This window comes from Chaetura pelagica, unplaced genomic scaffold, assembly GCF_000747805.2.
Source record: "Chaetura pelagica isolate M959 unplaced genomic scaffold, ChaPel_1.0 scaffold212, whole genome shotgun sequence".
NCBI classification, from domain to species: domain Eukaryota; kingdom Metazoa; phylum Chordata; class Aves; order Apodiformes; family Apodidae; genus Chaetura; species Chaetura pelagica.
In genome coordinates, this window is record NW_009952365.1 from 504,555 (window position 1) to 532,438 (window position 27,884).

General features: G+C 44.9%; 1 protein-coding gene across 1 annotated transcript in view; it reads right to left on the reverse strand.

Annotated features, from left to right (window-relative positions):
* Window positions 1-27: 27 nt before the first annotated feature.
* The window catches only part of DOCK7 (dedicator of cytokinesis 7), a 110,271-nt gene continuing 82,414 nt past the window's right edge, over window positions 28-27,884 (reverse strand). The window contains 20 exon segments of the mRNA XM_010007972.1: window positions 28-241; window positions 1,296-1,402; window positions 2,262-2,405; window positions 3,428-3,664; window positions 3,952-4,041; window positions 5,771-5,896; window positions 10,946-10,960; window positions 11,966-12,097; window positions 12,685-12,828; window positions 13,615-13,807; window positions 14,741-14,841; window positions 15,096-15,254; window positions 16,414-16,566; window positions 17,250-17,384; window positions 18,031-18,127; window positions 20,492-20,588; window positions 21,697-21,832; window positions 22,435-22,617; window positions 23,480-23,634; window positions 24,431-24,600. Of these exon segments, the coding sequence (XP_010006274.1) occupies window positions 28-241; window positions 1,296-1,402; window positions 2,262-2,405; window positions 3,428-3,664; window positions 3,952-4,041; window positions 5,771-5,896; window positions 10,946-10,960; window positions 11,966-12,097; window positions 12,685-12,828; window positions 13,615-13,807; window positions 14,741-14,841; window positions 15,096-15,254; window positions 16,414-16,566; window positions 17,250-17,384; window positions 18,031-18,127; window positions 20,492-20,588; window positions 21,697-21,832; window positions 22,435-22,617; window positions 23,480-23,634; window positions 24,431-24,600 (2,788 nt within the window).

Here is a 27,884-nt window from a genome sequence, read left to right on the forward strand (position 1 = left end):
GAAGACCAGGCACCCCAGATCCCAGTTTTACACCCTCCTTATCTCTGCTGAAAGAGGAAAATCAAATATCCACCTGTGGCAAGTGGCTGGCAGCACTGCCTTGTACAGCTGTGGGATCTTCCTGTTTATCAGAGGCTGGAGAGCTTCCTTGAGCCGATGATAGTTCCTTTCAAGCTCTCTCTGATACTCCTTCTGGTCTGGCCCGATCAGGCTCTTGTTCTTCCGCAGAGCATCTTCGCATCTAGAGAACAGAAGTCTGTGAACCTCAGGCACATAAAAAAGGACCTGCTTGCTACAGACTTGTTAATCTAACTGTACAAAAAATTCATTCTGTTCCTTTGGGATGACACATAATATCTTCCTCTGGCTTGTCTTGTGGGTAATAGACTCAGCCAGCTCAACTGCTCCATGTCCATGGGAAAGGAGCAGGTGTCGTATTTCCAATTTCCATTTCACTTCCAGAGTGACAACTCCTTTTTCATTTTAATTTGCTCTCCAGTTTATCCCCTCTGAAGAGGAATGAAAAACTGATCTCTGCACAGCCACTTCCAGTCCAAGAGGATTGAAAGATGGATAGATCTACTGCTCTCCCGAAGGAAAGATTAATAAATAGCAGACTATGAGATGTTCATCAGGAACTCTTCTACTTGCAAAGATGTAATTTCAACAAAGAGTATGAAAAGAACTGTATCATCAGTGCTGTTTATTGCATATACACTGATACAGATCTATTTGCTTGGAACATTTTAAATTCCATTATTATTATTTTTTAATATTTTTAAAAATTCCTTGTTGCTTGTAAAGGTGCTGGACTGAGACTGTAGTTTGCATTGCTCAAGAGGGAAGCTGAGCAGCCAACACATTTCTTGAGAGAATTCTGCCAGCACACTTCCACTGTGTCTGGAGAAATTCACTTCAGAAGGAAATTAAATCTCCTGGCCAGTTCAGCAGTTTCTCCTGACCTTGCCAAGCTGTGAGATCATCTGTGCCAGCATGGGCAGTTGTGTTTTCTGAAACAGAAACACTTGCTCACAGCTGAACTATGATCACTAATTCACTCCTGATAAACAGCAAAGCCAAACGACTCCAGCCGCTCCATCTGACTAAAGTCATGGACCTGCAGCACTAGAAAAACAGGGAACCAGCTGAGGAATAAGCTGCATATGGGAATGGGACAGATGGAGTTAGGACATGAATATCCTCTCTGGATACTCCCTGTGTTACTGCACATGCTCCTGTCTGATGTGGCAGCAATAACCACATCTGTCAGGCAGTTTGAAGACAACTCTCCGTACCTCTTTGTGAAGTCCTTGAAACAGAGTCGCAGCTTGTTGTGATGTCTGAAGAGCTTTGGATCATTGGGTATTTCAGACAAGAAAACCTGTGCAACTTCTAATGGTCCCTTTGGGAGCAGAAGAGCAAAAAGTAAGTTTCTCAGAACCATCTGTCACATCCAATCACTGGAGAAACTTCTTGCACACAGAAACATGCATAAAATGCAACAATTCCTTACAGAATGCAGCTATCTTGAAGAACTGCAGCTGGTAAATCTGCCATAAATCATAACCACAACAACTGAATCTCTTTTTTTTTTTTTCCTTAAACAAAACTCTGCTTTTGGAAAAGCGTATGAGAAAATACACAGATTCTACATTTGTTTTCTCTTATAAGGACTCTTGAGTAAGTTTGCTCAACTCGCAACTAAGACAAAGTTTAAACAATGCAGATGAAACCAATGAGGTGCTTGCCAGCACTGCAAACTCAACTCAGAACTTGGATCTCCAGCTGATTATTTTCCAGCTTCTGCATTAGTAGAGCTTTACTCATACTGCCTCAGTTTTTCCTCAGTTTTTCCCCATTCACTAGTTCTTCAAAAACCACTGCAGGACATAATTCTGCTTCCACCCACCAGAGCCTGGCTAACCAAAGGGAAAATAATACCACTTTTAAAATTATTTTTTAAGGGAGAAGGAGAAACAGGGAGAAACAACTGGGAATGCCAGGAAGGAGCAGGTAACTGGGGAAGGAGAGCTGTCTCTTCCCAGGCAGTTTTCAGATCTAATTGTATTTTCAGGACTCTTGCTCAAATGGCAGAGTCACTTAGAGTAGCTGGTCTAGACCCACCAGTGACTTTACACACATCCCACAGACTAAACAGGGCAAAACTCCCAAGTTAATTCAGAAATGAGGTCCAACACTGAGCATCCACAGCACTGACAGGAACTACCCCCAGTGTTTCCAGGTCAGACAGTGATCCTCACCTGATTCACTGTGGTACCTACTGATCCTTGCAGCACCATCTGCAGCATCTTTGGGTCCGCAGGGTCTTGGTGGGTTGCAAAAGCTAATTCCTGTGTTTTCTTCTGCATGTCCTCTATGGCAACTTCAATGGGTGTCAAAATGATCTAAGTAGCCAGAACAGAGGACACTTGTTATGACTGAGACTGCCAACCAGACACAGACTTTTAGAAACACCAAAGTCACTTTGGTGGTGAAGGACACCAACAGGACTGAGAGTCCAGGCAGAAGGGCTTTAACAACACATCCTGACTGTCTTGGTTTAGAAACATCATGAGAAAGTTTGATTTTTAAATGTGTTTCTACATCTGGGTACTCAAGAGAGATTGCTTTAGAGGAGTCAGACTCGTGTCCCTTTGTGGTCACTGCAACCACCTACCCATGGTTACAGCCCTATGTCAGTGCCTCAACACCTGCAGGTTCCCTGCCTTACAGGAAAACGCATTTTACATAGGAAGAAGAATGGATTTTTATACTGGAAATGCTTTTTTATTTGTTTTTTCATAGGAACAGGGAAAAGTTCAATAGAAACAAAAAGTCAAAATCCAGGGGTCTCATGCACGGCCCTTGCAGTGGACAACCCCAGCAGCTCCTGCTGCCTCCTTGTGCTCTCTGCTCAATGTCTGCACCTTTAGCAGGGAGAGGAAAGGTGACAAGTGACCAGGAGGGTGCATCTGCTTTAATGTGATGGTGTGAGGGGACATGACTGTGCTATCAACCTACGCACAGCAGCACATTATGCATGATGGGGAGAGACTTTTCACCAGAGAGGGCAGTGATAGAACAAGGGGTCATTGGGGTCATGGTTTTACACTGAAAGAGGGGAGATTTAGGTCATACATCAGGAAGAAATTCTTCACTATGAGGGTAGAAAGGTGCTGGAATGGATTGCCCAGGGAGCCTGTGGCTGCCCCCTCCCTGGAGGTGTTCAAGGCCAGGTTAGATGAGGCTTGTGCAGCCTGGTCTGGTGGGAGGTGTCCCTGCTCATGCAGGGAGGTTGGAACCTGATGATTTTTACGGTCCCTTCCAACCTTCACCATTCTGTGATTCTACGAGTTTTGGCAACATCCTCTTCCCTCAGTCCTGTCTCATCCTTCCCTTCAAGCACAGGAAGCCCCCAAAGCCTCACCTCCTCTTTGTGGATGACGTTGATCCTGGTTTTAATGTAAGGGAAGGCGTGGGACGTGGTGAGGATGGTTTTGCGCTTGAACTGCTCGTGCAGCTCCCCGTGGGCGCGGCCGTCCAGCGTGAAGGGCGTGCAGTACATGAAGCGCCGCAGGTTGTAGTTCTTGTCGAAGTAGGTGATCCTGTCCTTCATCTCATACGTGTCAAAGTAGGGCTCCACGTAGGTGATCTGGATGTAGGCCTGCAGGGAGGAACCCAGGGGTGCACGGTGAGAGCTACAGAGAAAGGCAAAATGCAGCCAAGGCCTCTGCTTGTCCTCTTGTCTCCTCCCCACCAACCACCGCAAGGGCAAAGATCAGAATCTTCCCTTTGCTGGGATGGTTTTCCCCAGCTCTCATCCTGAGCAGCCACAAGAAGCTCTGTACATAGATTTCATCGTCTGTTTGGTGAGATTCAGGGCAGGGTCTGTTCCACTGCCTTTGCATGCATTCAGGAGAAGTTTTTCTAAACCAGTACATGGGCTCTTACCTTGTTAGGATCTAGTTTACATTTGTCCACTGGGTTTGAGTCCTTTATCACTTCAAGCACATCTTCACCAAACCGCTCTCCGTAAAATCCCTACAATGAAGCAAAGCATTGAAAGAAACCATCAGCCTGGAGAAGAGAAGGCTCCAGGGAGAGCCCATAACAGCCTTCCAGTACCTGAAGGGGCTCCAGGAAAGCTGGGGAGGGGCTTTTTACACAGGCTTGTAGTGAGAGGACAAGGGGTAATGGATTAAAACTGGAAGAGGGGAGATTTAGATTAGACATTAGGAGACACTAGGAGATCTGAGACACTGGAACAGCTTGTCCAGGAAGTTGTGGAAGCCCCATCCTTGGAAGTGCTCAAGGCCAGGTTGGATGAGGCTCTGAGCATTCTGATCTAGTGGGAAACATCCCTGCCCATGCAGAGGAGCTGGATCTAGATGATCTGTAAGCTCCCTTCCCATCCGAGCCATTCTATGATTGTATGAAATGCAGCCACCAGAGATGGGGGTTGGAAGGACAAAGGCATATTCAGGGGAGGTGAAGCACCACGTGCCTCCAACAGTGGCTGTGCTGGGGCTGAATGGGATCTGCTGAAACCAGGAGGATTAAATCAGTCGCATACCAGGGACAACAGGAAAAAACAAGCCTAAGGCCCTGGAAGGCAGGAGAACTCGGGAGCCTTCCAACCACCACACGCTGCCTGACTCTGAACAAGGCCTTTCAGCTCTGTGTGTGTCTGGGAGCTCAATTGAAAACCAGAGTCAACACAGGACCTGCCTGGAAATCAGGTGCCACATCCCAGCACAGCTTTGCTGGGCCCGCCAAATGACTGGATTCTGAGCTCAGTTCCATGAGGGCTTAAACCTCAGACAAGGCCACAGCTTTCAGCAGCTGCATTGTTGTGAGCAACAACGTGATATCAGATCTATTCTAGCAAATAGATCAGGGCCAGGTCTGCCCTCTGGCCCTACAAACGAGAAACCCAGGACAGCCCAGAGCCACTCTGCTCTTCTGTCCCACTGGGGATGGCTTCCTCTGCCCACAGTGCTTACTGGGAACGCTCTCTGACCCCTGCTGTCCCCCAGACTGTGCTAAGGCATTATCTGGACACAGGTTAGCTGGCACACAACCAGGCCAGACTAACCATGACATGGTAGAGATGTTTGCTGGGTGGTACCTGGAGCTGCACCCAAGCCCCATTTAGATTAATCGAAGTTGCCGTTGCTTGTTCATGGCTGAAACAAACTTCAGACCTGTCATGTCCCATTTGAGGGGCTTTGAAATTCAGCCACCTTAGGCTGTTCAGTCTCTAGGAGACAGGAACATGACATGAAGGCAACAAAACAACAGCAAAACCAAATACTTTCTGGAATTCAGATCCTGACAGGCATCCCAACCATTTTTCAATCCCAGGTCATCCCAGTGACACCAGGCAGCTGAAGAGAAACACAAACACAGCACCATGTGCCACAAACTCCTGCATGATCATAGCAGGTGATCAGGGAAAGACCTGGGAAAATCCATGGGACTCCTCTCCCTGCATTCCTCCTGCCTTCTGCAGAGGTGGCACCACCAAGAGGACAGAAGACACCAGGCTTTGGGTCACTGCACAGGGCTTTGCAAACTCTCTAAGCCAAGCAAGTGTTTCTGTAAGCTCAGCCTTGCTGCAGGCTCCAAGAGGCACAGCACTGGTTCTACCCAAGGATTTCCATTCCCACCACTTCCTCTAATTTGGCAACGCAGCTCCTAAACACCTGATGCACAACAACTAAACTGCAACTCACAGACAGGGTTTGAGGTCCAGCCACAATTATCTCACCTCCAGCCTATGGGAAATTTCAGCTAACTTGGTTATGGCAGGTTCCTTGTAAACAAACTCTTGCTCATCCAGGTCTCCAAATTTAGTTCCATAAAAACCAACCCGGAAGTAGGTGCCAAACATCCTCTTTCCATCCTAGGTTTGGAGAAACAAAAGGTTATTTCAGTGTGGAGACGTGCACACCCTTGAGCATGGCTGCAGGCAGGCTCCTGAAGTTATGCAAAATAAGAAGGAAATTAAAAAACAAGGAAAAAAAAAAACAACAGAAAGAAAGAAGGGAAAGAAAAACACACCTGGAACTCAGCATGAATGCATTTAGCATCAAACACCACAATGGAATTATAAATCAACATGAAATTATATGGTTCAGTTACGACCATTAGCCCAACCCTGCAATGACTTTTCCCACCCCGCGAGGAGTCCAGGGAGGGTTGGATGTCTCTGAGGAGCAGTCAAAGGCAAGTCTCTTCATTGGGTAATTGCTTCAGGCTCTTCAAGAGCTCTGCAGTTCCCTTAGCCTGGTCTGCAGCCTGTAGGCACAGGGAAGCCCAGCTGCTGAGAGCCTGTAGCACACAGGGAGGATGCTGCACACAGACATCCCTGAAAATTACCCATGTAATCCACTCTCAAGTAATTGCAGGCTTGGGCTGAAGTCAATGTCCAGTTCACTCACACACACACACACGAGTGCTTTTTAAACAGCATGTTGCCTGGAAGGTGTTAAGTTCTCTTCTAGTAACTAATGTCTAGTACAGAGGGCCAAAGTCACTCCTGGTGAAAGCAGATGCAATCCAGTCTATCATGTACCTGCTTCTATTTCATCCAGTGGTGAATTTGGCCCAGAAATGCAATAGAGGTAGAGAAACAAGAAAGATTTTTGCTGGGAAAGTAACAAAGGAGATCTGATTAAGAGAGAGAGAAGAAAAACGCTTTAAAAAGAAATCACACCTTTGGTTTTGTTAAAAAAACTCAGGCTGCATGCAGAAACCAGAAATGCCTTTCAGCAAGAAACTCTAAAATGTTCACCTTTACTCTCATGAGAAAGTGTGATGCAGTTTATAAGGCTCCGTGTTTCTGAATCTGGGCTAGTGTTTGGTTTCAACCAGCACCTACAGATGACCTGGCTGCTGTGTATTTATTTTTCAATGTTTCACTACAGTAAAACTGATCTTTTGTGGTGATGATCACCACAATGGAAGGCAAAAAGGATAAATAACCCAAATTAAAAGTAAAAAAACCTGTTGGGCAAACTTCAGAGAGTGGAAAGAGCACTGTCATGGCAAGCTACCACTTTCTCCTGGCCTGGAGGGAACTGGGGCATCCCATTGGAGGTGCCCAGGCATGGCTCAGCTCCAGAGGCACAGCCAGGACGCAGCGCTGCCTCTTTGGCTGCTGCTCACCCCAAGTGCCTTCAGGGAGACAAAGCTCCCCAGTGCCCAGCTCTGGATTGGATGTGAAGCTTGAAGTGGCCAGCAGCAGCCTTGCTGAATACATGCAAGCCACATCTCAGCTTTGCTGTGGGACATGGACAGATACAAACTCATCAGCTCTGCTCTGGCAAAAGCGTAGACACACTCTCCAATTTGAGAAAACAAGGAGTCCCACCACACTGCTCATCTGTGGCACAGGCAGCTCCTTGGAGTCCTGCTCTGGCCCATCTCTCCAAGCATCCATCCTTCAGAGAGGAGCTTTTATCCAGCTCCACCTGCCAGCTCAGACAACAGGGTTTTGTCACACCACAGCCATTCCAGGGTGTGACCCCAGCTGCAAAGCTATTACTGGTTTACTGGAAGTACCATCTGGCAACATCTGGTCTCCCCGTCTTTCTTCTGTGCCCATCCCTTTGGACTCATACAGGAATGAGCAGCCTAGTAAACCCTTAATTTACGCATCACCACCTTTTCAAAGCCACCATTTTGGATGATATCACCCATGCTGAAGTCCCTCAGTACCCAGCATTTCCAGCTTCCTGTGCTCATGTTTTAAAATTTAATCTCAATGTTACAGGCAGAAGACTGTGATTCCAGGGCTCCCTTCTCTAACCACTTCCCAAGGTAGCATCATGTATGCCCAAGGGGAACAGCCATATGAGACATCTCCCTAAACCTTACACAGGGCCTGGGCATGCTCCATGTGGAAGATGGTGGGACCCTGCCTCAACTCACTGGCACAGGGCAGGTCCCTGAGATGGAGGAGCTTTTCTAATTCAAGTCTTGGCAAGTGACTTTCAGGGTATGAAGCACCTGCAGAACCTGGTCCCTACAAGGTATCTGCCACATGGACATCTGCCCAGACAGCTATTTATAGCAGGCAATGTTCATTTAGGTTGCTGTGAGTGAGGAGAAAATGCTGCCTGTTGATAAGCATCAACCAACAAGTTCTGGTGGGTTTTGCCAGATGTATAAAACAAGAGTAATGGGGCACTGGGAAGTCCCAGGAGTGGTAGAAGCAGGGAAGCCTGGTGAGATTCAGACTTAGGTACTTGCTTCAGCATGGAGACCAGCTGCACTGGCTGTTCCTCATAAATCCAACTGCTGAAACTCATCTATCTTAAGGATCCTCACGTTCAGCAGCCATCAGGATCCCTGAGATCAGGACAACTCAATTGCTTGCCTGGCATTAAGAATAGGGAGTGGCTCTGTATGAGGCTCTTTTAATTGAAATTTAGACAATACCAAAATCTATCTAATCAGAGTACTGAAAACAAATACAAAAAACACTTAAAAATACTCCATGGTCTTGTTTCTGAAAAGAGCTAAATATGCAGAAATGAGGGAGAAATTATTAAAAGCATTTTATCTCCTATTATTTTATGAAAAATAATAGGCCTTTGGGAGAAGAGAATGAAGGTGAACACTGAATAGCCATTACAGAACTGGCAGTGCAGATAACAGCCATCATGATTTATGAAGGTTCATGATTTGTTATTATGCATGGTAAACACCTCTCAAAATTGCTGGGAATAAAGTTTTAGAGTTATCTCTTGCACACACACAAAAAGCTTTGCCAACAACATTGCAAAAATCAGACATGAAAGCAACTCTCTGCTTTCCTCACCAAGACCAACACAGCAGCAGCTGCCTGAAGGCCAAAGTATGCAGGAATAAAAGTAACTCCTTGTGCAGAATGCAAAGCCCAACCATCTTTACCAAACTGAGCAACGTTATTGTCTTGCTCAGGTTTTAACCCCTGGTCCTTTGCAGTGTTGCCAACTATTACAAGTCTTCCAGTATTGATTTTTTTGAAAGTAGTAGCTCCTGGAGTCCTGCTATTCCATGGCAACCTCACCCTGCTTACTTCAAAAAGCACTTTTAAATTCTCATGGAATAGCATGAAAAGATTTTTCCTAACAGCTTCCTTAACTGAGAGTAAACAAAAAGAATGAATTTCACATATATTTAATGAAGAAACATACAGGCCAAAAAACCCACTACTTGGAATGTTTAAGCAGGTCTCAGAGATGTGTTGGTGTCAGACTCAGGATACTTCAGAGCTTGCAGTTGGCAATACTGCTTTCCTTGGGACATGACGGGGGGTCTTGCTGTTGGCATAGCTCTTTGGTAAAATGGAATTGGGGTTTCCACAGTGTAAAACAAAAAACAAAAAGGGAGGGGGGAAGGAAAGGGAGGGGGGAAAAAATTTCCACAAGTAGGAACTTACCACAACAGACAATAGTAAGAGTGGGGAGGAGGGTCAGCAACCAGGGCGACAGAGGAGAAAACAGAAAGTATTTAATTAGGGAAATTCCAAAAAACAAACAAGCAGCAAATTGGCAGCAAATAAATTTTAAAATAAAAAAGGGTGAGCATCAATTAAGGTATTTAAAATAAGGGAAAAGGGCAAAACATGCAACAAATTTGAAAGCTACAAAGCACAAGGATCAGGAAAAGTGTGGCAATGAAGGAGCACGATGACAGACGAGAACAGAAACCATGGGTGTCTTTTACCATGCAGTAAAACAAGACTGAGTGATGTTAGAACCATAACCAATGACAGGATTTTCTTCAGGGGTCGATTTAGGGGCAGACTAATCCAAATAGATGCTCACAGGCCTTTGTGTTTGTTGGCTTTTTAACACAGATCGTTTGCACTCCTACCACATGTGCTCTGTGCTGCCTCATCTGCCAGGACTTTTCACAGAACAAGCAAACCATTCACAGGGCCAGCCCTCCAGTGTCTGGGGTGACTTTTAAGATACTGAATTTTATTTCCTGCTAGGCTGGAATGAAAACTGACATTCAGACATCATCAGCCCAAATTCTTTGTGGCACACAATGCAAAAGAACTTGGTGCCTGGCCCCAGTCTGGGAAGTGTGGGCTTAAATGCTCTCCTGTGGTGGAAAGATGGGAGTGAGATGGCCCACACTGAGCTGCCTGATTCACAGAAAAGCAGAGATTAACTGGACAGCTGAAGACTAAGCAGGTAATGTCACATGATGCTCCCAAAACATTTAAAATGTCTTCTGAGACTTCTCAAGGATCATGTACCCATTGTGTCCACTGGTCCAGGGCCTCAGTTACCCAGCTCTCTGTGCTGTGTGTGACTGTGGATGAAGCCAACTGCTTTGCCTCTTTTCAATCTACACGTGTGGTTCTCATGGTGTATGTTGTAGAAATGTGAGCCAACAGCCTCTACACAAATGAAAGCAGCAAAACTGACTCCAGTTAACACAACCGAGCTATTTTACTGCCAGATGAACAGCTACATAAAAAATTGATTGTTCTTAAATGGACAGAATGAAGCAGCCTATTCTCTGAGATATATTCTGCACAGGCAGTAAACCAGGTTTGTGGTTCAGCACCTCTGAGCATTATTGCTTAAATCGACCCCTGTGGGTGGGGTGAAAATATGGTATGAAGGGATGATATTCCATGTCAATGCTGATGGAAAGAATAAACAAATTATAAAAACAAACTAGTGATGATACAGTGGCTCATTCACCAAAGAACCTCATTAGTGGAACACGTCAGCATCCATGCACTACCTACAGCTTCTTATGAAGAATTTCCTACTAGAACCACAATCGGTTTATTGGTATTTCTTTGGTTAATGAATTGTTTTAACAGCAGACAGCAACAGAAATACCCACAACTAGCACATGTGGGCAAGCATTGGCGTGAGTCATCTGAAAAAATCTATTAGTGTTCTTTACTAACTAAGATGGAGTTACCTACCTCCCAGCCAGTGCTCTGTGTAATAAAAAGTAAAAATCGCATGTCACAGAAACAAAAAAAAAAGGTTCACAGGCCAAAACACGACCATCAATGTAAGGTATCACAAACCTGAAGTGGTTTCAAGGATTATATGTCATCATGCATCCAAAACAGCCTTCTCTGGCCCAGAATGTCACTCAATGATTGACCCCTACTGGGTAATTTAACCTCGGGAATCTGGCAACGCCAGAACGTGGAGGAAACCACCAAACCCTCAGCTGGTCCTATGGAACTGACACACTGATCAACACCTCCAGAGGAGCTGATGGCAGCATAAGGGTGACCACACCAGGGAACAGATGATGTACCCAGCAGCCCACAACCAGAAAGCTGGTTGGGGGCTCAGAGTGGCACTGGCATGTACTGGAGGAGGCTCTGCAGAGTGCCTGCCTCCCCTGACAGAAAGGCAGCACCCAGCTGGCCCCTCCGAGGAGGTAAGATGTGCTCTTGAGAGCTGCCAAGTGCTCTTTTCTTCTGCTTAGCTAAGGTTGGCTGAGCTTTGTGAGGGTTGGTAACTTATCATGTCTCTCGTCAAATACTCAGCACCTACACTGGTGGGTTCTGCACCATCTACATATAGAAAGGTTCCTTCTAGTATTTATCCACCGTATGAACAGGCAAATAAACCCCCAACATTTCCCAACGTTACCTACCAGTATAAAGACAAAACACAGTAGGTTTTCCCAGCATGCAAACCTCAGGTTAAAATAACATCTTAAAGGATAAACTGACAGATGATAGGAATTTTTAACTCTTGGATATTTCTGGAGTTACAGTAAAACTCCATATGTGATGTTATCTCATATTAAGTGCCCAGAGAGACCTGTTAGTGACCCCTGCATTTACTGTGGATCACCATCCCCCAATTCTTGTGTAATCTGATTTAAGTATATTTTCCTTAACAGTAGGTAGTTTCTATTTGCACTGAGCAGCTGAAGTTTCTTCACAATTCACATTGCAGCTGAAAATTCAAATAATTACCTGGTGAACAATCTTGCTGAATGCTTCTTGGAGTTTACCATGAATAGTAGACAGCTTCTTGGCATCTCTATTAGCTTCATGAATAGGAATAAGGACTTTGTAAACCTCATTAACTGCTTCATACATGCCAGCCTACAAAAATAAGGTCCATCAGATTTTGCTCTATCAATCCAACAGCAAGAATGATACATACTACCAGCATTTACATTATAAACCTGCAAAACTAAAAGGTGGAACTGTGATAAAATCACCACCTTTTTTTAAAATATGCCCATACATCAATGCAATAAAATCCTCAGTCACCTCTGGAATCAAGAGCTTTTTGCATTACATGTTGCTACTAATAAATGAGATTATTAACAGAATCAAAACTGGGGTATTTTGGGTGGATATATGCACAAGAGCACAACAAATTAAACAGATTCTAATCAAATCTATGGGACTGAAATCTGGAAGCTAAGGGCACCAGCTCGTTCTATTTAGTGTGTCTTCAAACTAAGTGATTTCTACATCCAACTCTTGGTCCCAGATCCTGTTCTCTGCAGTTTACTCCAGAGGGCAAACTGAGCTGTCTCACACAACTAAAACCCTCAATGCTTCATGCAAATGAAGTGCTGACAATAGAATTATACAGTCTCATAGAGAAAACGTTTTCCTTTATATTGCCCAGCAGAGTAAGATTGCTGAAGAAGATAGGTAATGAAATTGAAGTCTTCTACCATGGAGAAAGATGCTGCAGCCTGTTCCAGCAATCCCACCAGACCAGCTTCTGTAAAATACTTTCCAGAACAGATACCTTCTTCATCTGGTGATACAACATCATCAGAAACTGCTGACTCTTCCAAAACATTAGAAGATATGTTCTAAGGAGATACAATGTAGATAAAATATTTTTACTCAATTTAAACAACATTCAAAACTCTCAACACTTGGAAAGCCAGCTGATTTTTAATCAATTCCTGAAATTTTTCAAGAGGTAACTTTCACAAACAGTTTGTATAATTTCCTTCTGAACCAGCACACTACTTCAGCACATGCTTCAACTAACTGGACTGGAGTATCTGCACATTCCAAGCTAAGTATGTTCTTGTTTGCTCTATTCAGTGTTGCCCTGCATAAGTTACTAGTCACAGGAACCACTTCCATCAGGGGCACCCACTACAAAATGGTTAGATCGAAGAGGGTAAAACCCAGGACTTAAATGAAGAAATAAAGAGAGATGGATTTATAGAATCATAGAATTGTTAAGGTTGGAAAAGACCTCTAAGATCATCGAGTCCAACTGTTACCCCAATATCACCATGCCAACTAAACCACGTCCTGAAGTGCCACATCTACAGGTTTTTTGAACACCTCCAGGGATGGTGATTCTACCGCCACCCTGGGCAGCCTGTTCCAATGCTTAACTCCTCTTTCAGTAAATAAATTTTTCCTCATATCCAATATTCACTCAGTATTATGGATGTAAAGACTTTGGGAACGAAGCCAGCCTTCAATCATAATAAAGACTTTCAGAAGTTGCTGTGATGCAAGAACAGAGAAGTACAGTGTGAGCAGGCGGGCACAGTAACACCTGGCACATGGAGACACTCAGTATCACAGCAGCAGATGACAAAACCCAAAAATACATCACAGAGGATAATCCCTACCTGAAATGTAACACACCCTACAGGGAGGTATTTTCTGTCTTCCAGCATGCTTAGATACTCAGCCACCAAGGCTGCAGAGTGGACCAGGCACTGGGCTGACTCGGCGTGATTGCTCCTCTCGGAGTGCTTCCCAGCCATGTTCTGCAGCCATGTCAGGCGCAGGTCAGGGGAATTCTGATAGCCCTTTGCAATCCTAATTGAAAAGGAAACCTTTCTGATTAGTACTTCATTACTTCTGTTTAAATAACAACCATCCTGAGTGTGAGGCTCTCCAGAGATAAGAAGCTATACATATAGATGGATGGTTATCCAATATTACTTTAAAGATTTCTGAGGCAGTTGGTGGTGGGCAAGCAACTGCAGCTACCCCCAGATGGCAGAAATATTTTATGGGTGACTGCTCAAGCTCTTGACCAAAGCTCATCCTTCTCTTGGAGACTGGTAATAAGCCAAAGGTGTGGGATAATCAGAGCAGACAACCAGACCTGCCTGGTTCCTTATGACAAAATCTCTGCCACCTTCTAAGAAGCCTTTAGGACCATTTTTGCAGATAACATCATGGAATTTGGTAGTTGAGATCTTAACATATTTTGCATATGGAGACCATTATATGTACAACCAACAAGAAGCCTTTTGTGCAAGCTGGTACTGGAAGATCCTTCAGTTTTCCCTGATGCAAGCAGGGAGAGTTGTCTTTACTCAGGTGGAAGATGAGATTGTCAAGAGACTGCTGGGGAATGGAACCTACTTCTGTCCAAGAGAACTAAATAAATGCCAAACAAAACCTATCAGCACCACATTCAAACACAATAGACAGGTACACAGTGGTCCATGAGCACCAAGACCCAGAACTGCTCCAAAAATGAAGTCTGTAAGGGCTCAAATATGAAAAAATTGAGTCCAAAATCTAACAGCATGTAGTTGTGTTTGTTTTAGGTGAAATTAGAATCCTGGCAATCAGTTTAAAACAAGAATAAGCTCAAAACAAAGTAATTGCTAATAAAAACCAAGTAATCACAGCAATACAATATCTCATGCTCTAAACAGAGGAAGCAGAGCTTTGTTCTAACACCCTGTGGAGCACTGACACCTACTGTCCCTACAGCGCAATGGTGGTAAACTCTACCTGTACATCAGGTCAATCAGCATTTCTGGATCTTCCTGGTGCTCCTTCATTTTAACTGTGTCAGAGAGGATCATATGGAGGTTGAACACTAGATCCTGGACCTGTAAAAAATGCACTGTTGTAATGAACTGGCAATGGGAATCGAGCTGCACATGGCTGTGCTAGGCCCCCAGTTGCTGATCCTTTTTATTTGCACCCCATCGCCAGAATTAATCAAGGACCTGGGGTTTCTGTACGTAGGTGATTTAAGGTGATTTATCCCCTCTCTCAGGATGCAAATTCCAGCTCTAGATGGAGGTTTAAGCACAGCCCGTTAATGAGCTACACATTTCTTCTCTTGTGGTATTTCCTTTACCTGATCAGGAAACGTTGTCTCCCTAAGTTCCAGATCTTCTTCAGCATATGTCAAAATAGTCTTCAGGGAACGTCGCAAAAATTCTTCATTGAAGTTCTGGGATGTTCCCACCAGGGACGAGAGAGACATGGTCACCTGCATTTTCACTCTGGCAAAGTTCTGTAACAGAGATATTGTTATTTCAGCAACCTGGAGATACAGCAACAGTCTGCTGCAACATCAGTGCCTTGATTATTGCACCCTCCCCCTGACAGACACCTGATGCAAAAAAAGAGAACACAGGTTATGTGAAAAGGACTGTCACTGAGCAGTGGTTACAATCAACTTTTGGTGCTGCTGACTTCATAACCTGATGACAGCATAACTTAGTTCGAGGCTATCCTACAGGAATTTCAGTTTTCATAGAATGGTGAAGGTTGGAAGGGACCTTAAAGATCATCAGGTTCCAACCCCTCTACTACGAGCAGGGACACCTCCCAATAGATCCCATCCAACCTGATCTTAAAAACCTACTGGGACGGAGGTGTTTCTCTCCTTCTCCCTGCTCTCCTCTCAAGCACCCTGAAGAGGATGATGCTCAACTCTCTCTCATGAATACAGCCTGAATTCTAAACATTTGCTTTTCGTTTGGTTTAGCTTAAAAACTGGAGTCACTGGTAACTTGCTGCTCTCGTTCACTGAGTCCCTGGGCCCTGAACCAGTGGGTCCCTCACTTCTGCTACTCATCCTGGGGGACTGCAGCCAAAGCACTGTAAACAGAGATGTCTGGAGGAGCACTTTGTAAAATACCAACTGAAGGAGCTAAAGCTGGGAATTTTCTTGACAATTTAAAGTCCACACAGCTGAGTCAAACTAATATATAATTAGAGGCAAGTAAGAGCATGAAATAAAATAATGAATGAAATGAAATAAAAGTTCCAACATTTCTAACTCAGTAACACACCTGAGCCCCAAAAAAGGCTTCTTGGCTGCTTCTGCTCTTGCCTAGAGGTGTGCAAAAGCAAGGCAGAGGAGAGTTCCTCACAGAATCAGATTCTGGAGGTGCAGCCTCACCAGGGTCCAGCAGAGGGGACAGTCACTTCCCTGCTCCTGCTGGCCACGCTACTCCTGTTGCAGGCCAGGATGCTGCTGACCTCCTTGGCCTTCTGGGCACACTGCTGGCTCATGTTCAGCCAGCTGTCAACCAGCACCACCAGGTCCTTCTCTGCCGGGCAGCTTCCCAGCCCCTCTGCCCCAAGCCTGTGTCCTTGTGATTCTATGATTCTGTCCCCAGCCAGGTTACATGTAACAATCTAACCAAGTGCAGCAGGATACTCACGTTCCCAATCTCAAAGTTTTGCCTCATCAGAAGGTAAAGAGAGGCACTTGCATGTGACCGTATGGTGCTGATACTGCTGCTACAGTGTCTCAGGAGCCTCAGGCACAGATCTGCACACTGCTCAGTCTCCTCTTCGAACAGCAGCTCTGGGAACTGGAAAAACAGCACATGAGAAAATCAGTGCTTGGACAGACAGGAACAAGCACTCGGACACAAAGGCCAGGGCAATCCTCAGCCACTGGCATTAGAGGAGTCCAATCCCTGCTGTTTCGAGGGGAATTATGCTAATTTGAATCACTTTTCCAGCAACTTTTCCAGACTCACTGTCAGCACTGAAAGGCAACTCATTTTACCAACCCCCATAACTTGTCCTACTACCCCCTTAGCTTGATTTACAGCAGTTCCAAAAACTCAGGCTTAAAACTTTGAGCTTTTCCCAGTACACCTACTGAAACTGGGAAATCTTTTAAAGTATTGGCCCAGTAAAACAAATCCATTTTAAGTGAATTTCCTAACAGCTTAAATCCCACCTGAGCTTTGTGCTCCCCACTGTCTAGGTGTCTCTGGTTGCCTAGACCAGCCAGCAGGAACCCACACCACACAGGCTGTGTGTGCAGCCTTTGTGTGCAGCCCTCAAGCCCCAAGTGCATAAATACAGGTACTGACCATGAAAACCAGGCAGGTTTTACCCACCCCCAGACTGTGCTTCCTGAAAATTAATACTGCACAAAATGATAAATGCTTGATGAAGTCACCCCAATGCAAAGGGAGAAAAGTAGCACCCCCTCCCCATCAGTGCTGCTCGGGGCACAGGGTAGCATCTGCAGAGAATTCACCTTTGAAACCAAAGCCCTCTGTGTGGCAAAGCAGTGTTGGAGATAAAGTGCACTTTGGTTGCAGGCCATGCTGTGCAGAAGCACCTTCAGCACCCCGCCGAGGATACTCTCTTTGGACTCCGTCACTGAAACCGTCTGCAGTCAAAGGGAAACCAAGAACTGGATGAGCAAAATGAACCTCTTGTGTGTATGAGGAAAATAACTGCTGAAAAGCTTTTGCCATGGAGAAATTACCCACTTAGCTGGGCCTGCATAACAGTCACATTTCTGGATCAAACCTCAGGTCATGAAAACCTGACCCATGCAGTAATGCTGGGGCAATGATGGTGCTTACAACCCAATGAGGCTCTGACCCTTCGAGACCTTGTTCTGCCAGAGGGGAAGTCTATAGCTGGTCTTTAGAGGGGTTACTCAGGTGCAGCCCCTGGGATTCCTGGTCTCCCTGCAGGTCTGGTAAACCTGCTACTGCCTGCTTCCAGCCCAGGCCCAGGTTTCCCTTGTAGAGAAAGCAGGGGACAAAACTGCCATGTGTCCACGCTCACCTGCCAGGGAGAAGCAAGGAAACAGCTGGGCTGTGCACACAGACCAAGGAGCCTGGAAGCTCTCCTGCACCATGCAAATTACCTATGGATACAGGAGGCTGACCTGGAACTTAATGATTTCAGGCAGAACAGGGAAGAACTGGAGAAATCGGTTAGAATGGGGCAGTTTTGTTTAACAGACTGCTGCCTGGCCAGGTGACTGTAATGCATCTACATCTCTATTTTCTTATCATCCTTACCTGTACAACTATCTCTAGTGTATCCAAAATAATCAGATTTGCTTCTGTTGCAAGATTTCCATCAATAAGTGCCTCATGTTCTATCTCTGCCCTTGATCTAATCAGAGAAAAAAAAGGAGTAAAATTACTTCCTGTTGAAGAAGCAGACCTACCTATTTTCCAGTCAAAGGTATTTTCCCATTAGCAGAAAACCCCCTGCCACAATGCATGTATTTATTACTGGACAACACTACAAGGATATTTCAAGGCACCCATTAAGAGGAGAGGAAGAAAGACTTGACTTTTTTTACATGTACAAACTTACACAGGAATTACATCCATCATGCTCAGGAGAGATGACACTCTCTCCGACACTTCATTACTCTCCCAGGAACACAGCAACAGTTTAGAATCAAAGTCCAACTCAAAACTGGTTTAGTAGCATCATTAGGCATGCAGCAGCACAACCAGGAACAAAACATATGGGTTTATGTTATAGACTATGGACACGAGGTGGTGCTACACGAGTGCATCTGCACTGTAGACCAAGGCAGCTAGACTGGTTGTAGCAGAGAGTGCACACTGTGAGGGTGCAATCTTTGCCTGTTTATGCTGAATTATAGTACAGTTCTTGAATAATACCTTCCTCTGCAAGAAAAACTACACAATTTTGCTGTTATTTGCCAGGCACTCACTTTCCTGGAAAGGCTTACAAAGTTCACACACCCACTCACTCTGCCGGCTTCAGGAATTCAGTGGTAAGCACCTCACTTCAGTGGCACCAGCTGCATTTGGCAAACACCCAGCAGTGTATTTAAAGAACCCAACTACAGCCTGTCCTACCACAGGTGCCACCTCCAACTCATGCCAGGCCAAACCATAGCAGGAGTGTGACCCATGCTAACTGACAAAATCCAAGCAAAATACACACTAAAGGGGACAGCAGGTGACTCGGCTCTGGGAGCTGAATTGCAGCAACCCTCCCCTGCCACACTGCTTCCTCTGGGAGCTGGGTCATACACTCCTGATCTGCTCATCAGGCTCCAGATTGTGAAGGCTTGAGGCCTGGTCCTATATAAAATAGTACCACCTGCAACTAGCTGTGCACAATTCTTGGTATGAAAAGCCTTGCTTCATATGTTTCAGAGGGCCAGACTCTACCCACATATGCAGGATACACTTGAAGAGCCACAGGAGTGGAGTGCAAAGGACCCAGGTCACAGTGAGCAAGTATGGGTTAAACAGCAGGTTTGGAGAGCTACCTAGGCAGATTATTTTGTGGGATGAGGTACCATCCTTTGACCAACAAGGTATTCCACAGCTGTTTAACATACGTGTGAGGTACTCCTGGGAAGAGGAGAGAGCTCAGATCTAGTGCCAGCAGTGAAATTAATAGCTCTTCAGGCCAAATTTTAAAGTGGTGTAACTCTGTCCACAGCTCTGGAGTTGTGCCATGGTGGATTTTGTATCTACCTCACTTCATTAGCAGGTTGAAACAGGCTGGACATTTTGCCTTCCCAATGCTTCAATTGTCTGCAGTCTTGAGAAAAAGCCACTACTTGACTAAGAAGATTACATTCTTGTGTTGGATAAAGCAATCAGAAGCTGGGAAGATGCACTTTCTACTCCAGAAAGTGTCAGTGTTTTCAAGGGTAAAATTTGGCCTGATCTCCATCCAGGCTCTGAGGACCCCATTCCTCAATTCTTCAGAGCTTCACTTGGGCTGAGATTGCTTTCCTCGGATTAGGAACCATCCTTTTTCTGGGAGGAGGGAGACTGCATGTTGCAATTTGAGGAAATAGAAAACGTGCACAGCAAAGCTCAAGCACAACTCCTGAGCCCTCAAGATTGAACCACACCAAGAGAGGGAATTTAAAGGAAATGGGTGTAATAAGCAGAAAGAGCTCATTCCAATCAGCTGCGCGCAAACACCGAAAACTTCTGCCAAGCATCACAAATAATGCTGTGATGATTGAGTCTGCAGATGTACAAAATGGCAATTTATAAGAACTGCACACCAATGCTACAGTACCTGGCTGGTTTGTGGCTTCTAAAAGCACAGCACATGTGGAAAAACAACCAAAGTGATGGATTAGGACAGGAAAGGAAAGCGAGCTCTGACAACTCCAGAATGCTCTTATGGAATAAAGGAAATATGACATGAGATATATATGCTATCTGTGAAAATTGATAATGGATTCTCTCTCTAAATTACATCTTATTACAGGGTTTTAATGGATTGTATCACTTTCTTTAAATCTCATTTTAAATTCTCAAAAAGCAGGGGACATGGGAAAAGCAAGGAGTTAAGACAGGGCAGTGATAGACTAAAAGCTATTTCAACACTGCCAGACCTGCTCCCATGGAGGGCCCAAACCTGCTCACACCAGAGCTAAGGGGGCTGCTGCCTTCAACCTGTGGGGACCCTGCCTTCTGATGGGCACTGTCACACTGTGAAGGTAGAAGGATAAGGCAGAGTTACTTGTCAAGCTTTTCTGTGTTTTGGCGCCAGTGAGTCATATCCTTTCTCCATCTCAAGTTCTCTTGACTTCCAAATGCGCTCCCAGAAGGACTTCTCTCTGCAGGAAAACATCAAAACAGCAGCAGTCACAGAAGGCTCTTTTTTTTTTTTTTAACTGGTAGCAACTCAGGATTTGTTCACAAGTGACAGGTGACAGCAAGCTATGACTTAGAGGCCAAGATGTCTACGTGGCCCCTCGTTCTGTCACTGCTGAGTGGCAGGAGAGGCACCTTCACTCGCAGGGGTTTTGTATGTAACAGAGCAAAGAGGGACACAGCCCCCTGTGCACTGCCACATGCCCGCTCGCTGCAGAGCTCATGCAGAGAGGCAGCCAAGATCCTCAGGTGAGGGGGCTCCCAGGGCTGCTAAGAGAATCAGCTTCCTTGGGCTCTGTGTGGCAATTCTCAGCTGTCTGATTGTGCAGTCCTCAGCTGGCACACAGAAATCTTCTCAGGATGGTGCCAAGACCCCCTTTCTCACCTCACTTTCTTTTATTGTTGCTGCTGGGAGGGCAGGGGTATTTCAAGTAATAAAGGTAATCAGGCCAGATTAAGAAAAAAAATACTAAGATCCCCATCCCTCTGATGTGATTTGTTAATTATGGCTCTAAAATATTTATTCAGCTTGGCCAACCATGACTGTCTCACACATACCAGGACACCTGTGGCAGAGTAGAACAGTTCTGATTCTTCTATCCCCTTGGCCATCCTTTCTCCCAAACATCGCAAGCAGCAAAAAACATCAGAAGGTGCTTGTTACCCCAACTACTCACTACTTCAAGCCTCATTAAATTAGCAGAAATATCCAGGCATTTTCAGAGCTATCAAAGCAAGATCAGGCAGTTTGTTTTCCACTCTGACCCTGGCACAGGACATACTAGAAGGTGGCTCTGAAAGAGGCTACGCTGGAAGAAGTTCAGGCAAGAACATCCCATAAATGAGAGGTGATCAAGTGTAGGCAAGAGCAATCAAGTGACAAACTGCCTGTAGGTGGAACTTGGGAAAAGTGTGGAGATTTTGCAGACTCAGCAAAGCACACTGCAAACAGCTTTTTCTAAGGGCCTCTTTGTCAAAAGGTCTCAGTGGGAAGTATCCCCCACCACAGATGGCTGCAAGTAATTGCTGGGGATGGAAAAAGGGGACAGCACAGAAGACTTCCTTACTTACCTAGCTGTCCTCTGCTTCTTCGGACCATTTCCTGCCTTGCCCCTATGCTTCCCAAAATAGCTTCTTCAAGCTTGGCTCTCATGTCTTTGGACTTCTTGAATGTCAGACTGTTCATTCTTTCAAATACTTTCTTGCCCTGCAAGTTTCAAATGAGACAATGAGGGAAGATTCTTTCAGTTTGGGGTATTTTCTATGCATTAACAACTCAAAATATCTTTTCTGTCTAAAGACATACAACAAGAAAGCTAGAGAATCAACCTGGACCCCAGCACTGCTACAGAAAAGTCTCTTTTCATTCTGGGGTATTTTCTACACATTAACAACTCAAAATATCTTTCCTGTCTAAAGACATACAACAAGAAAGGAATACAGGTTTAGTTGTTAGCTAGAGAATCAACCTGGACTCCAGCACTGCTACAGAAAAGTCTCTTTTCATTGATAGTAAGCAAAATGACTAAGAGCTATCCCCTTTTCCTGCAGCAGTTCCCAGATGAGTGGCAAACAGCACAAACTGCTTAAGAAGAGAAACAAGGTCCAGGCGCTTGCATGGCTGAAAATTAAACATGGAAAAAGGCCAGAGGTTGCACAGAGACGTGCTTAGCCCTGGGAGTTTGAATACAGGAAATACTTTGGAGAGAGCAGGAAATGCCTTTCTGGAGTCGTGTAAAGGATGGGAGCATAAAGTTCCTTGGCAAGCTCTAGAAGGAACGTCAGGAGGTTTAAACAATATAGCAGTACCTTGTATTCAAAGCAGGATACACAAAGGTAGAGCAAATCCAGCAGGCGATTGAGCTGCAGCACGGACAGGTCTGTGAACCACTTCTGCAGGACACTTTCATCCGCGTTCTTCAGCACCCACAGGAGACAGATCAGAAGGCTGCGGCTGGATTCTGTGGAGAAGGTGGAGTGCTGCCTGCCACTCTAAAAGAGACAGGTCAAGGCATTTGTCACATGGTATTTCACATCCAAACACTTCAATCATCTCTAAAAGGATCTGCAGCAGCTACCACCCCAGCCTCAATAGTTACCAAGTAGGAACAGAAGGTGAATGGATATTTTTTACTAACAACCAGGAGATACACATTTCCTCCACCCAACAGCCCCACTGACAGTCAAGCTACAGGAGTGAAGTGGCAGTCTGAACCACAATAATCACATGATATGAATGAGTTTCTGTTCAGGCAGATACCCTGCCTGATACCCACTTCCCTCAAGATGCCTTTAATAACCTCCAGCAGTTTAACAGTTAAGCAGAGGGGCTCCATTCATCATCTCATGTGTGTATCAGTGTCTCACTGTGAGTGAATGCAACACCCAGTGAAATGGGGTCCTGACACAGAAGTGAAGGGAGAAAGAGGGGACATGGAAGGGCCTGCTTGCTACAGGAATCAGGAGGATGGAAAATGGCCCATTTATGTCTCCAGCTGGGTGGGATTTAGCTGTGATAGGAATTTTTGCTTAGGGCTTAGAGCTCATAGTGACCACAGCACTTCACAGGTTGTTTCAGAAACAGTGAACCTTTATCAGGAAAGAGAATTCTTCCATTTTCTCAGGTGTCTTGCTTTTTATCCCTGCTTGGCATTTTCTTACAACCTCTCTGAGACAGGCACAGTGACATGCAAATGTGATTTGCTCCTCCTTGTCTTTCACCCTCTGCCTCCTGGTGTAACACCCAGCTACAAACCCATTCACTCACTGATCAGCCCCACAGGACCTGCACGTGTAAATATTTGCTTGTTGACACAGACTGAGGGTCAAGGAATAGGGAGAGGTGGCTTTGTACCGATGAGGTGAGCAGAAAACTGCTGGGCCTGGTGAGCTGAGGGACCGATGTCCCTGCGATGGCCATGGCAACTGTCTGGCTTATCATGCTTCCCCCCTCGCTTTCGTAATCATCCACAGCGACACAGCTCGGCCTCCCGCGCTGGTTGTGACTCTCTGCTGAGAAACACATGCACCCAGTCAAGCCCCAGATGCAAAGTTTCTCTTTGCTAGTTTCAGTGAACTGTCTGGGAATGCAAACTGAAAATCATCACACTCGTGGAGACTGTTATTTGAGGTCGTGCGAAGCCAAGAGAACAGTTTTCAAATGCAACCCATGCAGTCTTGGTATTTTCAACCCTTCTAAAAACAGACCTTTTGTCCCCTTACTACTTCTCTCCAAATCCTCACTTGCAGCTTTATTGTGTCATTAAAGTTGAAGGATGTAGAAGATGGATGTAAACTCCAAACTGTTCCAGACTGGACTCTCTGCCCTGATTTCCAATAACCACGCTCCTCAGGAGCGGCCCTGAAACAAACTGCTGACAGAGCACACACCAAGAGGAGGAAGAGGAACTCTGCTTATCCTTGGGAATTGTTATGAGAGTTGCAGAGTACATGGGGTGACATTTGAAGCAGGGAGGTTGGCTACACATATACAGTAGCCAGCTAGATGTAAACTAAAATGCATTGCTAGCTTTTTGCTTCATGCAAATGAGTGGGCAAATGCAGCATGTGAAAACAAATTATAATTTAGAAATAGAAACTATCTCAAAGGCAGGTTGGATGGGGCTTGGAGCAACCTGGTCTCGTGGGAGGTGTCCCTGCACGTGCAGGGATGTTGGAACTAAATGATTTTAAGGTCCTCTCCAACCCACACCATTCTATGATGCGATGATGATGACTTCAGAACCCAAACACTCAGGCCTCATGAGCAGATAAATGCATAGTCAAAACAGAGGAGATAAAATACCTGTGAAATCATAAAGCTGAGGCACGGATTCCATGACCACACCAATCAGAGGTAGATACAGCATTGCCACCCGGGCCTTTACCTGCGGGTCGGCGTACCGTGGGTCTGAGTCGTGACTGGACAGCAAATTGTGTACCATATTGATGACCTTCTTATGCAATCCAAACAAACTGTTGAAGAGAGTTGGGTCACCCAGATTAGTTAATATCTTCAAAGCAAATTACACTTTGTAACTAAGTAAAAAAAAATAATAAAAAAAATCAGGGGTTTTATTTTTAACTTCAGATAAACTGCCATAACACTTATTTTTTTGATCCCTCATGTATGTGACCAATGGCATTGCTTTGCACAGTGCCATAGCAAATTTGCAAAAGTATCTTGTGGAGGTGCACACCCAATATAATGTGAACACTCTCCTACTTTCCATAAAAAAACAAAGCCCCAACTACTGCTATGCTGAAGTAGTGAGTCTACTGAAGGCCGTTAGGAGAACTAAGGGAATATGGAAAACAGGGAGAGGAACTTGAGAGGACAGTGGGTTTAGTGAAACTATGAGTTGTGTTCTTTTTTTGTTTCTACTTAACATGATTGACAGGAAAAGCCCTGCTAAGACAGAACATTACTTTTACCAAATGATCAGGAAGTTTCTGCTTCAGTTCCCTGACCCCCCATGCAATTATTCAACCAAACCAGCAGACTACAGATCCATAATTCTGAATATAAACTCTCAAAGAAATGGTGGGGAAGAAGGAAAAACAGTAAAACTTGGTCATCCTCATTATTAAGATGCAAACGTTGGCAGGGCCCAGGCGCTACCCCCTTCTGCAGGGCACTGCTGCCCATGTCCTGAACACACAAAACTCCCCTGAATCTCTCAAGAACTCACTCTGCTCCTTTCAATTCCCTCAGCCACCACACAGAGGAAAAACTCTCTCAGAGCAAATAGCAGGTATCTCTGTAGCTATTTGCTTCTGTAGGCAAACCAGGCCAAGAAGACAACTTTACCCCATGCATGAAGCAGCCAAGGAAGCTCATACATTATGCATTAGCGAAACATAAGCTCCAATGTTCAGACCTGAGGTATAAAAACAAGTGCTGAATTTCAGGCAGTATCCATTTTACCTGAAAAGTAGAGTTGAGTTCTGGTTAAAAAAGATGAGAGGCTTTGACTGGATTGTTAGGGGTTTCAAATGATTAAAAATGATCAGTGCAGGCTAGTAGGACATTAGCTCGTTGTAGCTACATGTCTTTCCTGTGTTTTTTAATCAAGCCATAATGAGATCCTACAACTGCTTGTTTGTGTAATTAGTGAGATCCTTAACAACCAGAAAAGAAATGCTTATTTAAGTGACTGGTTCCTTCAGATCAAGGTTAAAGAAAGACTTGAACTATCTTGAGGGAGTGGCACCTAAGCTGTATTTCTAACAGTTCAAGGGGAACTATCCTGCAGGCCACAGACCTGCATATAGGGAAAACACATCTAAACAATGCAGCAGAATTCCAGCTTCAGGATACATGGATTTATTTTTCACTTTTCCAGAACTGAGCAGGTAGTGTGGTGGATTGATCAATAGCAGAGAGGAGGAAATGCAGGCCTCTTATCTTTCTGGCTGACAATGCAGTCAACTGACCTTGCTGCCTTCCAGCTGTCGCCTCTGTGATCTCAGTCTCAGCCCTGGCCTGAATTTGTGTCCACACCACACACTTTTGGGAAAGGAACTTCTGTCACTGAATACCAAGGGCCAAATCCCCACTGCCTCACTTCTGTCCTGTAGCATCACTCAATACAGGCAACAGTGGCACTATGAAACAAGCTGTATGAGCAATAACCAAAGCACCACAGCCTTGTTTGCAGAGACAACAGCTTGGTCAGGGTCTAGCTGTCCGGACTCACTCTCTCTTCTACACTTCTGCAGCTCTGATTCAGATGGGTCGTTTCATCCATGTGTTGTCTCCTCTTTTAGACTGGAAGTGCTCTGGAGGAGAACTGTAATGTACCATGTTTCTGTACAGCACTTCTCTGAGAGGGACCCATCTAACACCAGGGCACTGTGGGCTTTTCTGTCCATCTCAATCCAAACAGCTCTTACAAAATGGGTGAACTCAATTCAAGATATTTTGCTAATGGAGCAAAAAGAACAAGGACAGAACAAATTAAAGGCTTTATATCAGCTACCAAGACCTAAAGCAAAGCTCTAACACAATAAGCCACTAGATGGACATCCCTCTCCACTCTTCCTGCAGGATAATGCAATTGGGAGCAATTCTGAGGTTTTCCCAATGGTGGCCAAAACATTTTACTGGCAGGTATGTCTGAACCCTCTACTCATAAGCTGCTGCTGATACTCTAAAAGCCTACATAGGCAAGGGAAAAACAGATCTGAACAGAGTGCTTGGTCTACATGGTGGATCTACCAGGCCAAATGCAGGAGGCTTAAGCCTGAGAACAGCTAATAAGCTGCAAACTACAAGTCATTCTGGAAAACAATAAAAATCAAATGCATGACTGGTATACAACTCCACCAAAACTGAGGAGCTTTGATCAAAATGCATCTCCAGAACTGGTATCAGTGTTTTTTTTCTGTCTAGACAAGTCTAGGAGAGAAGCTGTCTCCCCAGTGGACACCAGCAAGATCATGGTGACAGCTCCTTCACGCAGCTGGGCAGAGATGACCATCCTGGTCCAAGCTTAAGTGCTGAGAATAGCAAAGTGAGAGAGCTCAAGAGGCAGGTAGGAGAGAACAGCAAGTTTGAGAACAAGGGCAAATACAGGCAGAGACAGGACTTGATTTCTAGCCAGTGAGCAGGATGTTCTTATGCTACAAGATTTGCTGCTTTTTCCACTCCAGGCCAAACAAACAGAACTGCAGTGTGTTATGTACATATACAGGAAAATATTCTAATTTATGACATTGCTTTCTCCTCCAACAGGAAACAGAATGAGTGTTTAACTCCTGAGACCTCTTAGTAAAGGGGCAGAATTAACCATGAATCATCAGCATTTGTCAACTAGGCTGATATATCTGAGTCTATCTTGAGAAAAATGCCTGTGAGAGAACTTAGGGCTGTGGAAGAAATCAATAATGTCCATTGAAACCCATTTTAAAGAGGCAAGGCAGAATATAGCCCTAAATAACACAACTAACAGACTGGATGTCAGGACTACAGGCTACACTCTCACTTTAGAAAATAATTTGCTGCACAAGCCAGGCAAGTCACTGACAAACTCTGCATGCCTGACTCTATTTGTCTATTTATGTAACTCATAGGGGCCTCATCAATGCATAATTTATGTTTTAAAAGAGCAAGGAGGGCCACAGGCAAAATACATTGTAACATTTAAAATCACCAGCAAAAGAGACTTCCTAAATGTTGAAAATTATTTTCTTGTTAAAATCGAGAAAAGCTGTTTTCCCCTTAAAGCTCCAGCAGTGCCCCTGTGGCAGCTGGGGGG